The sequence below is a fragment of the Ictidomys tridecemlineatus genome, chromosome 8 (genome assembly GCF_052094955.1).
Source record: "Ictidomys tridecemlineatus isolate mIctTri1 chromosome 8, mIctTri1.hap1, whole genome shotgun sequence".
Taxonomy (NCBI): Eukaryota; Metazoa; Chordata; class Mammalia; order Rodentia; family Sciuridae; genus Ictidomys; species Ictidomys tridecemlineatus.
In genome coordinates, this window is record NC_135484.1 from 55,672,830 (window position 1) to 55,688,344 (window position 15,515).

The 15,515-nt window shown below is 39.9% G+C and overlaps 1 protein-coding gene across 3 annotated transcripts in view; it reads right to left on the reverse strand.

The window, feature by feature from the left end:
• Sobp (sine oculis binding protein homolog) overlaps positions 1 to 15,064 on the reverse strand; it is a 158,988-nt gene extending 143,924 nt beyond the window's left edge. For all 3 annotated transcript variants that reach the window (XM_078019536.1, XM_078019534.1, XM_078019535.1), the window contains exons 1-2: positions 14,707 to 15,064; positions 1,374 to 1,512 (exon numbers count right to left, since the gene is read on the reverse strand). In XM_078019536.1, the coding sequence (XP_077875662.1) occupies positions 1,374 to 1,512; positions 14,707 to 14,802 (235 nt within the window). In that variant the 5' untranslated portion in view covers positions 14,803 to 15,064. The remainder of the gene's footprint in view (positions 1 to 1,373; positions 1,513 to 14,706) is intronic.
• Between the last annotated feature and the right edge of the window lie 451 nt (positions 15,065 to 15,515).

The following is a 15,515-nucleotide window of genomic DNA, read 5'->3' on the forward strand; positions in this document are numbered from 1 at the left end:
TAATATAATCTACTGAACCAATGAGAAAGAATCGGATGATTCCGATCAGCTGTGGCACCAAATATTGATGACGATCCTCAAAAATCAACAAAAAATGAAAATAAAGAAAACTTACAATGATATAAACTTTATTTATAAATACTTTATCCTTGTATTTGAATCATCGACAAAAAAAGCTTCAACCATGGAAAACAACGTTTTCCCTACAATAGCATATTCTGGCACTCTCTCTTTCCATATTCCCCAGGGGCAAAGATTATTACCTAGGCTAAGTATTATACGAGCTATTAGTCTATAGAATTTAAACTCATGACTTGCATTTTTCATTTACAGTGAAATTGATGACACTATCTGAGTAACACGATATGTACAATTTCATAGCAAGCTTAACATAAAATTTGTCACGTACATTCAATTCCACACACATGCCTGCAGGACAGCTCATTTACATTTTGTTGCTTAGCGTGTAAGAAGAAAAAAATACTATCTCAAAGACTGAAAAAACGTGCTTGAGCAGGTAGTTCATGCCAACAGATTTTGAATACAACACAAGTACTGGGCAAATTGCCAGTGATAATGCACAATTAGTTTTACCCACATTTTATTAAAATTCCCCAAATTGGTTGCTTCTTCACATGTTCCTCCTCTTATCTTTTATAAACAAACCCTTATTCCAAATTTAGGTTCATAAATTCTGTGTTCATACAAGCTTTCCCCTTAGATATCTGGCACTGCTGTCCACTGGTACAATCAATGTAACTTCGACTCTGCCAATCCTCTTTAATTTCCACTCTTTGGCTGGGCTTCGATGAAAATTCTTACAGAACCTTATAGGATCTAATCCTCTACTCCCCTCTTACTCCTCTTCTCACCCTACTCAAGGGTGTGGGGGCAGAGGAAGACTGAAAACTTCAAGCACAAAATGAAAACAGAATTCCTACCCCAGAAAAAGGAAAGGGGTTTACGAAACGAACAGAATCTCTCTTAGAATCTGAAAATGTAAACCTAACATTGCACATAGCAGGAAGTCCTAGTCCCTGACAATTGATGGCATATCAAAGAGATCAGGAAACTAGAAGTTAGCAAACATTGCCCCTTTCTATGAATTTGTGGGAAGGACCACAGCACTTAAAGTCCTGAGTCTTTGTGTAGTTCTTCCATTGCTGGAAGGAGATTAAATTGTGTCTATTTTTATTTTAGGTTGAGCTCCTATGTTCTGTGAAGTTCTGCTTATAGGAAAGCACTACTGGAGATGTATAGTTAAATCAACCATGGGCATAGTCAACAAAAGGAGTCCCAAAGCAACTCAGTTCTGAAGAGTTGTGATAGTTAATCCTCTTTCACATGAACAAAGGGACATTAAATGTCATTACCTTTGAGAACAGAAATGTGCTGCCGGCTCTCCCCATCTGTAGGGTAACTCCTGAATTCAATATCTTCACCATCTTTTAATTCAACCTTATCATAGCCATACCAGCCAAGGAGTTCATTCATGGTGTTTTCTGCAAAGTTCTGAAAGAGAAGCATAGGCTACTACTTATTTCTATAATCAATAACTATTTGAAAAGAAGACATAAATTGAATTGTTTGCCTTGCCCCATTTAATGTCAGCCTTACCCTTCTTCCCCTAGAGTATTGTTCATTTTTTCAAATCACGTTCAAAAATTGTAATGCATTTAAATCACAAAATGACGCATCCAATTATGACAGGCCTTCAGACATTTGCAATTTAAAGATAATGAGAAAAAATGGTATTTGTCAGTTTTGCCTATGAATAGGAAGTCATATTTTACCATATTCTTCTGCAAAGTCTGTATCCCACACTAACGCAAAAATATTGTAAGGTAAAGCATAAGAAACAGCTAAGAAAAGATTTTGAAAATGAAAACAATTAATCAACCTTTTTGTGGTTCAGATTAATTTAAATTAGAATTGCTTTCTGATTCAGGTATTGTTTCTTAACATGACTCTTATCTCAGATAAAGCAAAATCTCAACAAAGAAATAATTTCTCAATTGTCAACCATTATCATACAGAAAACTGAATAGGTTACAAGGGTCTCCCTTTTTAAATTTTCCTCTTTGCAAGAGTATTTTTTTTAAATCAAGGCACAATTTGCTTTATAAATTGTATTGGTGGCAGATTCTTTCTCCATGAATGAAAGGTCATTATGATTGTATTCTGATGAGTGACATAAAAGTACCAAATAACTTTAAGGTTACTAGCCAGACCAGGCTTTGGATAATGTATGAAGTCACTTTACAAACTATAAGTCAATATATAAGTGTAATTTATTGTTACTGTTATTAGAGATATCAAAATTTGAAAATAATGAGTATAGCTAGATGGATTTAATGAAGTGTTTATTTTTAATAACTCATCAATTGCTCGATCTGGAAATAAGATGTGAGACTATGCGTGTTAATGATCTTAGTGCTCATATATACCTTAATAGTCTATCTGGCAGGGCACCATGAGTCTCTGAGACTGAGTGAGGAAAACTATATATTCTAACCTTCTCTGTGGCTCACAGAATCTTTCACTATTCTCCTAGAAGCTGTCATTTCTGAATTACACTAGGATGTATAATTTATGTACTTGAAACAAAGCACCAAGGCTAAGCTAGAGCGTACACAGCCTCAACGTGTGAGTTCCATGTTTTCTCAAATTTCAAGACTTTAGATTTCAGCAGGGGTTGCATAAAAAATAAAAGATAATACACTACTAACTCCATGAAAACAAACCTGACATTTCAAACCACCCACAGAATGCTACATTTTTTGCTTTCGTACCCACTTAAGTTCTGAACTCCAACTGGGTCAATCTGTGATGGTATAGTGCACCAGCAATTTAAAAAAAAAAAAATCTAGCCAGATTGATTCAATGTGACCATCCACAAGGCCAACAGTCAGCCATATCAAGCTTTAGTGAGGCATTTATTCTCTCTGATGGCTGATCCTGTCCACATTAAATAGACATTCTTTTCATGAATGCACAAAGATGATATGATCGATATGAATAATAAGCTCAGCAACTTCAGGAATACCACTGAGGAGGACTGGGCTAAATGCTGCTGTACTCAATCAAAAGAGATCCTTTTAATGAGGCGTCACTCTCCCCTAACACCTAATTTCTTTCACTGAGGCCGAGTGCCTGACTCAAGAATGACAGTCCCTAAGCACACAAATCAAGGTCCTCCATCAGTGGTCTGGCAGCAGAAATCTCCAAGGATGAAACTTACCTTGCATGGAAAAACCAATTCTCAACAGCATTAAAAGCCAAGTTCAAGCCATCCTATTGGTCTGGATGCTATTTGTCCTGATCTCTAAGAAAACTGTGCCAGTAAGTCAGAAAATCTTTGGCACAGTAATTCCTGGCTACCATATCCAGTTTTGTCCACCATCCCTATCCAGGCGCCACTTTCTCCAGTTCTGTCTAAACTCTAAAGTCACACAAAGGCTATAGATGCATAATTCATGCACCAACCTTCCAGCCAAGGATATAGATTTGTTTGTTTTAGTCCAGCTGCAAATCCATTCAGCCTTTCAGAACCAACCCTGGGGAGGGGATACAGAAGTCTCAGACATTTGGAGAAAAACTGAAACCTCAACTGGATTATTAACACCAAATTCATATTGTTTGAGCATCTTAACTGCATCAGTTTAGTTTATGGCTCCTGCTGAAAACTCAGAGGCTTCACAGAACGATCAATATGAACTTGATCTATTCCATGATTTTCGAGTTACTATAAATGTCAGGGAAAATAAACTCTAAAACATCCCCTTTCTTGTCACTGAAAATAAAAATAAACACCTTAATGTTTTGATATATGACTGCAAAAGCTGAAAACAAAAGGTTTATAAAGACTCGAGCTATAAGTCTCAAACCTTTCAAGAAAGGCGGAGCAAGATGAAAGAAAAAGAGAAACAAACACTGAAATTTCTTGTAATTTAGTTGTGAGAAATAGACTATTACCTCTGTTGCATGCACTACTGTTTAAGAAACCAAACACTCCCAAGGAATAAATTATTTAATTTTCTAAAAAATCCTAATTAGAATTTGATGGTAGATATTAGATGGGCTCATTATGGTGCTACACCAAAGCAAATGCAATAGATGTTTTCAGTTATCTTCTAAGAAATATAACATATTCTGAGAGAGGTGAAATTAATGTTTATGACCTCTAAGGGTTTTCAAGTCTTTCTAGTAGAGAATTCTAACAATTATTTTTTGTATTATCATCCTTTAAAAAAGAATTGTCTATCTAAAAGAATTATTTCTTCCCAAGCTGGGTATAGTGGCACACACCTATCATCCCAGCTACCCTGGTATCTGAGGTAGGAGGATCATAAGTTCCAGGCCAGACTGGGCAGCTTAATGAGAACTTTTCTCAAAATAAAATAGAAAGGACTGGGGATTTAGGTCAATGATAGAGCACTTGCCTAGCATGTGTGAGGCTCTGAGTTCAACCACTAGTACTGCAAAAAGAAAATAAAAAAGAAAAAGAATTATTCCTTTTCTAAGTAGTTTTCTTGCTTGTTATTAAAAAAAAGTAAGATGAGAAGAGTTCAAATGGAGAGTTTTAAGGTAAGAATGTTCAATAATAAAACAAGCTACTGCCAGTGTGGTGGTGCACACCTATAATCCCAGTGATTCAGGAGGCTGAGGCAGGATGATAGCAAGTTCAAAGCCAGCTACAGCAATTTAGTGAGGCTTTAAGCAATTTAGTGAGATCTTGTCTCAAAAATTAAAAATAAAAAGGTATGAGGATATAGCTCAGTGGTAAAGCACCCCTGAGTTCAACCAGCACTGCCCCCCCCCAAAAAAAAACCTATTGTACTAAGAGATCATAAAATTTCCTTCTCCCCAAAATCTTTACCAAGCATTTCTCTTGAGACCTAGGGCAGGAAACTAAGCAGAATCTCTTTAAAATTCCTTCCAGCTTTAGAATTCTATGAAATCAAGAAACTTCTACTTATATGAAAAATAAAATACCTTTTACAAAGAAATTTCATAATTATAGTGCTCACACATGATGAATTTTACTGAGCAGTCATTATTTCAAATATTTTATCACTGCTCCCATAAACTATCAAAATATGCCAGAAATTTCAATATTTTGGCATCCGAATTACATTTCACAGACTGTTTCTTGCCCTTGGAAGTGACACAAAAATCCTTTCATACCATGTGGTCCAATTTAGGTTTGGAAAATAGGTCACTAAAATTATAATGATAATGTCTAATACTCTATAGCACTTTGCAGTGTTTCCACATCCTTTCATTCTCCTGCCCCTCTCAATAACCCTATGTGTTAAGTATGTAGTTTTCACAATAAACTTTCAGTGAACTTATGTGACATCATCATTTTATGACAGAAAATTAGAGCATCAAGAAGGTAAAAGATAGGCATGGATGATCACCCAGGAAAGTAAAAACTAAAACACATATCATTTGATACTTACAGCAGGCCTCTTTCTCTTACAAATTCTATATAGTCTAATGTGTGGCAATTGCAAAGAAACTCCCCCAACCCGGGGCCAATCACAGAGTGGCAAAGAAACCATGCCATAGGATGTCAGTATCATATACCAAAAGGGATCAACAAGGGAACATCTGCGCGTGATGAGACTTTGCTTGCTTTCAGATTCAATCATTGGCCTCTACTCTCCTTAATATGGTCATAGAAGGGGTGCTCAAAATTCACAATTAAAACTGAGTCTTCTGGGGCTGGAGTTATGGCTCAGTGGTAGAGTGCTCACATGCAAGGCCCTGGGTTCGATCCTCAGCACCACATAAAAATAAATAAATAAATAAAATAAAGTTATTGTGTACAACTACAAAAAAATATATATTTTAAAAACTGAGTCTTCTTATTTTATAGTTTTTTGACATCACATGTAACTCTAAGTGCTTTGTACTACTAATACCTAATTCCCCTACCTTGTCGTCACCCTCTCCAATTTCCCTCTCTCACTTTCAGTGCTTCTGAGGAAAAAAACAGAATCCTAACAGTTAGTCTGAAAACATACTTTCTTCCTAAAATTAATAATAAATAAGCGGGTATTAAAAAGGTAAATAGAAAGGAAATTTTACAATTTCTTCAATCCTTCTGAGTTCTTTCCATACCGACAAAAATAAATTTTTGCCGGGGGTACAGGCATTCGACCACTGAGCCGCATCCTCAGTCCTATTTTGTATTTTATTTAGAGACAGGGTTTCACCGAGTTGCTTAGCACCTGGCTATTGCTGAGTCTGGCTTTGAACCTGCAATTCTCCTGCCTCAGCTTCCCAAGCCGCTGGGATTACAGGCATGCGCCACTATGCCAAGCTTTTCTGTTGGATCTTAATGTGAGGACATTCATTAGACACCCTCCTTATTCAATTAGAAGTACCATATATATGTCAGAGTTCAATCGAAATGACTTTAATTGAACATTTCATCAGGTAAATAATAGTTGACATCAAAGCACTATGAAAATAGTGATTACCAATTCTGAAAATACCTCTGAAACATTAAGTACTTCAAGCTCTTCAGAAAGAGCTAATGATTTTTTTAAAAAAAACATCAAACACAATTCTTTTTTCTTTTGAACTAGGGATTGAACCCAGGGGCGCTTAACTACTGAGCTATATCCCCAGTCCTTTTAAAAAATATTTTATTTAGAGATAGGGACTCATTAAGTCACTTAGAGCCTCACTAAAATTCTATAGCTGGCTTTGAACTTGCGATCCTCCTGCCTTCGCCCATCAAGCTGCTGGGATTACAGATGTGCGCCACCATGCCCAGTCCATTAAGCTAATTTTTAAACACAGGTAAGTACCATTGAATTTTTTTCATGTCAGATCTTGTATAATTAAATGCTGATATGTTTTCAAATTTGTATCCTACCAAAAGAGTAGGAATTACTCAAAGAGCTCTTGATCATTTTCCCAAATGAGGCAAAGTCATAACCTCTCTTTCTTCATAAACATTATTTCCACCTTTACTCCATGTCCCAGCTCTAGCAAAATATGTCATCTATCCCATATATATTGAGAGTTGTTTGAGGGCAGAGACCTTTTATTTCATTTTATGGCTCACCTAACACAATATCTGGACACTTAGAAGGTACTCAGTAAATGTGCCAATTCACTTGGATCCATTCATAAATATAAAAAAAAATGTGTAAACATAGAGAAATGATAAAATTCAGGAAAACATAATTCTAAATATACTGATGTGAAAATTTAAAAACCATTATATGAGCTGGGCACAAAGGAGCATGCCTGTAATCTTAGCTATTCAGGAGGCTGAGGCAGGATGATTGCAAGTTGGAGACCAGCCTGGGCAATTTAGCATGACCTGATTTCAAAATAAAATTAAAAGAGTTGGTGATATAGCTCAGAGGTAGTACCTTTTTAGGTTCAATCCCAGTACCAAAACAAACAAACAAAAACCTAAAGCATATAGTATTAGTGAGCACTCTCATACTATTGGGAATTAAACTGATAGAATTTTTAAAAAGAGTGATTTGACTCTATGCATTAAAAGGCCTTAAAATTTTGCATACCATTTGATTCAGCAATTTTATTTCTAGGAATTTTAGGAACTATTCTAAGGAAATAGATATAGACATATGCAAGTTCAGGAATATTTGTCTCAGTGTTGTTTTCTTAAAAACAAACTAAATGCCAAATAATAGGAACTTGGCTAAATAAATTGTACTTTAGTCACATAATGGAATACTATTATGTTAATAAAATATATGCTGTAAGTAAAATTTTAGTGCCATGAGAAGATATGAACAATATGTTAAGTTTTAAAAAGAAAGTTAATACATACGAGTTCATTTTGTTTTTTTAAAAAACTAATATCATACATAGAAAAGGGCATGAAAAGACACACATCAAAATGTTGACAGTAATTATATCTGGGTGGGAAAATTATAGGTTTTGTTTTTATTTTTGCTTATTTCTGTTGCTTATTCTACTATCTGTCATGTCTATTACTTTTGTAAAAAAAAATAAGAAATCTAGTTTTAATTAAAAATTAACACAGTCTCACTGATAGTCAACTACATCGATCATATTTGCAGTTCTAATGACAATAAAAAGAATCTGTCAGTTACATTACTTAGCTTCAAAACATTCCGACATGCATTATCCAAAAAGTAGAGCACATGAAAAATACTCTCAAAGGAAAAGAAAACTTCCAATCCTGAGCAATTTATAAGACAGCTAAAAAAAATGCTAGTGTCTCTGCTAGCTAAAGGTTATGAATAACGGAATGATGGTTATTTTGGGAAAACATTTTCTCTCCATTGCCATCTCCAAGTGTTCTAACTTCTGAGGTTAATTTCTATTAAGCATCATTGGACTCTCTAATAGAGATAAAGAAAGTGAATCTGCAAAAGAGAGGCAGGGCCTTGATCAAGTTCAAATGTGAAATAAGAATTGAAATTGATTAGAAATCAGTTTCTAATTCTATTCCCAGGCCTGGCCCAAGGCTGCATCTAAATTGTCTCCCTTAACACAGATTCAGTGGGCCAGTTTTATTTATAGTTTTGCCAAGAAAAAGGTCATGAAATAAAACTTAAATAGTACAAAAGAAATATCTGAAAAGCCCTCTACAGATGGCAAAGTATTTTCACATCCATGGTCCCATTGGATCAGATGGTATAGTAAGGACAAAATCACGCCCCACAGATGGCCCATTAGAAAGTCATCAACATTCATGAAATAATAAGAGTGGCCAGATTCACATTCTTGGTGCAGATTTTATACTTTGAGCCCTGCTGTTTCTACCTGAACGACAGTTTTGGAGACTGAAGTCCTCTGAGGATGATCACTATGCTTCACTTTGGTTCATTTTGCAGCACTGTTGTTAGTCACACACCATGATTTTAATGAAGGGCTAAGTCCAGAGGACACTGTTAACACTAACACACAACTGGACAGGGCCTGAAAAATACCTTATTCTCTTATTGATATATTCCAAACTGGATGACTACATAATTGGCATATGAATCCAAAATAGTGTAGTTTTATATATAAAATCTATGGTGTTTTATTGTCTTCTTGGGACACAGAGTAGACAATGACACAACCACATTTTATTCTGCTGCCAAGACACCAACTGTCCTAAAAGGGTCAAACAAATGCTGTGAAATTGTGGATACTGGCCCTCTGCAACACTGGCAGGCATGGCAGGTGTACAGCTGTGTGCAGCTGTGTCCTATCACAGCTGCAGAACTGCCTTCAAAATCACCAAGACTTGTTACATTGTTTTCCTGTCTGTGCCAAAGCCACCAGCCTTAAAGTACTACAGAGTCCCACAGGCCTTTGGTTATATAAGAGATATTAACACCCATCAGTCTACAGATCCTAAAATATACATTCAGCAAATCTCACTCACCACATGCTTTCATGTCTGTTTACATGTTTCAATTGGCACTATCAAAAACAAAGTACTCTATTTTTTTTCCCTCCTTCTATCCTGTAATATCCCTTCTCTTTCAGGAAACTATTCAATAATCTTATTAGCTTGAGAGTACAAGTGTGGCTGGCTTCCCATTCCACAAGAGGAAGTTTTAGACTTCAGGGTTTTGATGATACACCTTCTACTACTTCTAGTACATTAAAGAAGAAGAGGAAAAAGAAGAAGAAGAAGAGGGAGGAGGAAGAGGAAGAGGGAAAAAAGTAAAGGTACTTTCAATATATAAAAGGGATATTTCTTTAGAAGACATGGTATAAAAATGATCACCCTAACGAAACAGTATCTTTCCCTGGGACTCTCCTTTTTTAGAGAGTCATAGCACTCACTAATATTCGCCCTTTTTTGAGGCCCTGTTTTGGATGTTCCTTCAAAAACTCTTGTTACCTCTTGGTTTCTGTAAATCTGTCTTTCACACAAGCAGAGTAGGGCTTGGCTTCTCAGAGCAGAGCTTGGCAAGCACACAGGCAGGAAACGCAGAAGGGAATGAGTCTGTCAGACTCATTTTCTTCTAGTTCAAATGTTTATTTCAGATTTGGGAGAAGTGAAGTGGTTCCTTTCCATTTCCTCGTCTCTGGAACCTGCGAGTTGTGTAAGGCTTGGAGAATGGTGCTCTACTACATATCACACTCCATGGCTCACAGATGGAGAGACTCTTCCCAGAAACCCCAACTGAATACAGCAGAATGCATAGCTCTCCAAACCCTCTCTGGACTGTTTCTTCTGGGTTTAACCTGGAGTCTTGAGCCAGGCAACTGAGAGCAATGATAAGGGCTTAAGAACATCCTACACCTGCTCCCCAGGGGCAAGACCCAGGTCTCAACTGACATTAGTCCCTAACTCTGCCACATGGCACACCTGAGGCTACTCTCAGAAAGGAAGGTCTGACCTAACTGTGAAAACCACAGTGGGATCTGATCCTAAGCCTACTTTCTTAGGTTCCTGAGACTTATTGCATCCGACATCAGGTTAACATTTCAACAGCAAAACTTAAAATGTACCTGATTTGGTAATGAGCTGATTTCAAACTTGAACATGCTGGCTTTTCCAATCCACACCAACTTCTCTAATTTTTTTTTTTTTTTTTTTTTTTTAAGCATCAAGTTATCTCACGGCACTCACCAGCTAGGCTCTGCAACTTGCTTTATTGTCTATACAATTGACAGAGATCATTTTTAATGTAATGTCAAATGAAGACCATCAGAAACCAGACTAGAAAATCTTGTGGTAAGTTTTCTACTAAACTCTAACAGATGTGCCTGCCTCAAACTTTAGGGATCAGGACTGAAGCATAATTTTAGGAACAAATTACTTGCTGAGAATATTAATAGACAGAAACCTTCTTCAGCAAAGGTGACCCTTTGACATTTAACATAGATTTTCCAGCAATTGATAAAGAACCCAAACATTGTAAGTGTGTCAATTATGGTTTGTTTAGGAAAGTTTCCAGGACAGAGTGCTTGATCTAATCACATTGGTTTTGTCAAAGAGTTTTAAAAGATAAAAAACTGACTCATTATCTCTACTCAGAGTTCAGACTTGAAAGATTATATTATTGTTTGGTAGCTACTGATTACAAAGTACAACTTACACACTAATTTATACTTACACATTCACTAGTACAAACTCATTTGTATGCTACATCTTGCATATTCTAGATGAACTCCTGAAATTAATTAACCCTTTCACATTTTGGAATTCCCTCCTGACATCCCTTTCTTATGGCACATGTGAGCTAGAGTGAATCAGAGACATATTACATTAGATACAATTCCAATATTCATTTTAGAAACCAAAAATAGTGAAAATATAAATTGCACCGTCATCTGATTTTTAGAAATCCTCTCTACTACTCACTGATTAAATAAGACATACTAATTGTAAGTAAAGCAAAATCAAGAAAAATCAGAATGAAGGGAAGAAGAAAAGATAAACATTGTAAAGGTCATAATGAGACAAACATTTCTACTTGAAGATACTTTCACTGAAGTACACCATAAGCAATCTATGCCAAGTCATGTACTTCTCACTCACAAAATTATATTGTATCAAATTCAAATTTGTTACAACTGCCATGTACATTAAATCAGTGATAACGAAACTGTAACTCAATATCTGATCTAGTGAAACAGCAACCAACATTAGCTCTCAGCCACATGAAGACAATCTCCAATGCCATTACTGGTGTCAGCTAAACCTCAGCAAGTTTGTCTTCTCCAGTCCAAATAAATAGGTGACTATCTCAATTAGGAGATCTTGAAGGGAGTCTCTGAGATGAGGCAATTTTGTTGTTCATTCTCAATACCCTGCATTTGCTGTACTTAAAATAGATACTTGTACCAATGTCCTTTCTATTACCGGAGGAGAAAAAAAAATCACATAGACACCAGTCCCTTTTCTTTCAGCTCACAGAGAAGCAACCCGATCCAACCAGTGTTGAAACCTGAGTAGGTCACTGTACACCACGATAAAATTCCCTAATCCCTGAGCCAAATCTCCCTAAGGGGGGCCTCCTCCTGATCCTCCACTTCCCGGGCTGACTTTTCCATTCGCTCTCTCCTCTTTCCCCCTTTCATTTCCCCTACCTTCAAGCCTTGATATGTGATCCGAGGTGGGGGCTCAGGTTTCCGTTTTTACAGCTTAGGCCGCGCTAGCTGTATACATTCCTTTCTTTCTGCCGGGCAGTGATTACTTACCAGGGCTTAGTTTACACTGGTCCAGATGAAAGCCGTTCAGATGAAGGCAAACACAGCCAGGCAGCTCCAGCGGCACCAATATGAAGCGGCACAAGGCCACATTGTGTTCCTGGTGACATTTTGTTGCACACATTTTTATACAGGGCAACCAACTTGTTATGTTACTCTACACTTCACATTGGGGAGCTGAAGGGTAATGATACCAGGGGATTCAGGGAGGAGTTTTGTTGCTGTAGTTATTAATTTTAAAAGCAGAAAAATATTAATGATTTGCCCAAAAAAAAAAAAAACTTTGACTTTGAGCAACCACCTTTTTAAAAAAAGGCTGTTGGGTACGAGCATATTACAGGAATGTCTACAAAACAATTCCACTAGACACGCTGGCATGGTGTGAATGGAAATGACTGAAAATTTTGGCCAGGGGTCTTACACAGTGTTCCAAACCAGAGAGAAAATACCAATCCTACAGGTATTTTGGATTATTTGCTGTGCAAAACTTCTTGTTTAATGCTACTTTGGATGGAAATGATGAGGATTAGAACTTCAAATAGTAGATGGTGATTTGAAAGAAAAATAACATTTTAAAAAGAGGAAATTCTGTTCACCAAGGTTAATTCCATACTTAGTCCTGCAGCACTGGCTAAAAATTGTGTAATTTTTCCCCTTCATACAATGTTGTTTTTGTTTCTTCCTCACCAGTTCAGACAAACATCTGTTATACTGTAGAAGGACAACTATCTCCCAAACCACGGAGTGCGCCTGCAGCCAAAGTCAACAACACGAGCCCAAAGTATCGAGCACAGTCAGCCTTTATATCCAGCCGGGATAACATTTCACATGTTTTGATTAAAATTAGCTAATTTGTAATTCTAGAACCTATGAAACTTAAAAGCTGCCATCCATATAGATCACATTAGGCAGCCTTTTAAAGGGCCAGAGCATGCTGTGATTTCCTAGTGGCCTTCACCTCTGTCCTCTTCCCCCACTCCAAATTTAAAACGAAATGGAAAAGTAATCTGGAAATACAGGACAGGAGGGAAGGGCAAGAATGGTTATTGTAGACTGAATTCCAACCTCATGGGAAGAAAACAACTTCTACCTTTTTTTTTTTTTCTACCTTAACTATCAATGGTGGTTTCCATTACAAGGAATAGCATTGATTTCCAAGGCAAATCTCCTTTGGACTGATACTACACTTCTTGCTTCCAGATACTAAGTTTCTCACCCTGAAATAAAACCCTAATTTCAAAATTTAAATGCTGCTGACATTTCTGGAAGGAAGGTAAAGCTAAGCATATACACCTAGCTACACACGTACACACACACATTCACACACAGCAGAATGTGTAACCGTTTGTCCCTTCTAATCGTGGGCTTCACACGAGGCATTCTTATGGAATATACGTGACATCAAGAAGATGTCAGAACGCAATAAATGAAACTTGCATACTGTTTTTATCTAGTTCATCTTTTAAATACAAACTTAACCAAACCTGACCAAGTTACCTGGCAGTATTAAGCAGAACAGGGGGAGCATCAAACCTGCTACTTTTTTGTAACTCACAGAAAAACAGACAAATTTAAAAAAATTAAGAGAGACTAGTAAAATCAACATGGAATAAAATGCTATCCCAGGCAAAGCCTCAGCATGCAGAAAATAAGGGAATGGGGGCGACGAGTGGGGTCCGGAGCTGAGCGGTGTTCTTTTACAATCGCTTCTACACGAACAGCTGGAGCGCCAGGCGGCTGCGCTCGCCACCTCTGGAGCACCGCTGGTCTGGCGAGGAGCCCGGCCTCGCCGAAAGGACTCCGGCTGGCCTTCCCGAACAATGGGCAGGCGCCCTGCGAAGGCCGCTCTTCGGGGCTCGCTGGGGTCTGGTTAACTGGGAAGCCAGGCGTACAGAGGCTAGCGAGAGGCGGAGGTAGCGATGGAGAGGCGCCGGCGGGGGCGAGCGAGGCGAGCGGGACGTCAGGACAGCCCTCAGACCCTCACAGCTCTGGCCGCAACTCGCCCGGCACTGACAGCCCCTACACTGTCGCAGCTGGAGACTTGGGGCGAAGCGGGATCCCTGAGCTTAGGGGTGAACCGTGGAAAGGGTTGAACTCCAGCTCTCCCAGGGTGCCTCGGCCGAGCGGCTCTAACTTTGGAGAGGCCGGAAGGACGGTTCCCGAGGAAGGAGTAAAAACTACACTGCTCACTAGGAAAGCCTCTTCACCATTCCCACCCACCACTTGGACCCTGGTCCCCTCCTCTCTGAAACGAATCTGTGCCAACCTGGGGTTTGTAAGGTCAAACAGTATGTGGTAGCCCCCCACACCCCCCCCCGCCCTGCTTCGAATCTGAGGCTGGCAAATTTCGGGGATGCAGCCCGCGAGTTGACCTCCGCTTTGCACCTGGAGGAGGAGCTGAGGCGTTCCGGGCATCCTACGGTAACTGACAAGCGCGTCCCTGTACCCCCGAATCCATACAACGGCCCAAAGGGAGCGGACCGAAGAAAGAGCTCCGTCTCCCCAGCCCCCAAGGTCCAAAAATACCTTCATTTCCTCATTGATCTCCCTTTTCACTGGGTGAGCCGGTTTCCTGCTCCTTTTATTTTCCGGAGGTCTCCCTTCTTTCTCCATTTCTGCCATGTTTTTGTGTCTGGTTTCTGTGGAGATGAAATGGCTGCTGCCGCCGCCGGCGGTGGTGGTGGTGGTGGTGGTGTTGGTGGCAGTGGCGGTGGTGGAGGTGGTGCTGATGGTGGCAAAGCTGGCGGAGGTAGCGGTGCTGGCGGGGCCGGGGCTGGGAGGGGGGAAAGGCAGGCGCGGGAGAAGCGGGGTCTCTTCTAGCGGCGGAGAACGTCAGTGGCTGTCAGAGGGAAAGGTAGCTCGGGGAGTCTCGGGGATGCCGCCGCCGCCGCTCCTGCTCCTGCTGCCGCCGCCGCCACCACCACCAACGCCGCCAACGCCGCCGCTGCCCGTGCCGCCGCCGCAGCTTCTGTCGCTCCCGCCGCCGCCGCCGCCACCGCCGGGCTGCATCCTCGGTGCCCCATGGAGTCGTCAGCCATCTTCCGTCTCTCTGTCCGTCTGCATGGGCGAGGGGAACGAGGGCCGGGCGCGGAGAGAGCTGCTCTGGGCGTGCGTGCGTGGATGTGTGTGTGCGCCCGGGAGAGCGCGCCAGCCCCGGCGCCCAGCGCCTCCCGCGAGCCGAGCCGGGGGCGGGCCGGGGGCCGGCGCGGGGAGGAGGAGGGAGCAAGGGAGATGGGACAGGGAGGGGGCCGGAGGGAGGGGGCCGGAGGAAGGGGGAAAGTGGGGGGGCTAGGACAGCCCCCAGCTCCCGAGCGGGCGTGGCTTCCACCGTCACT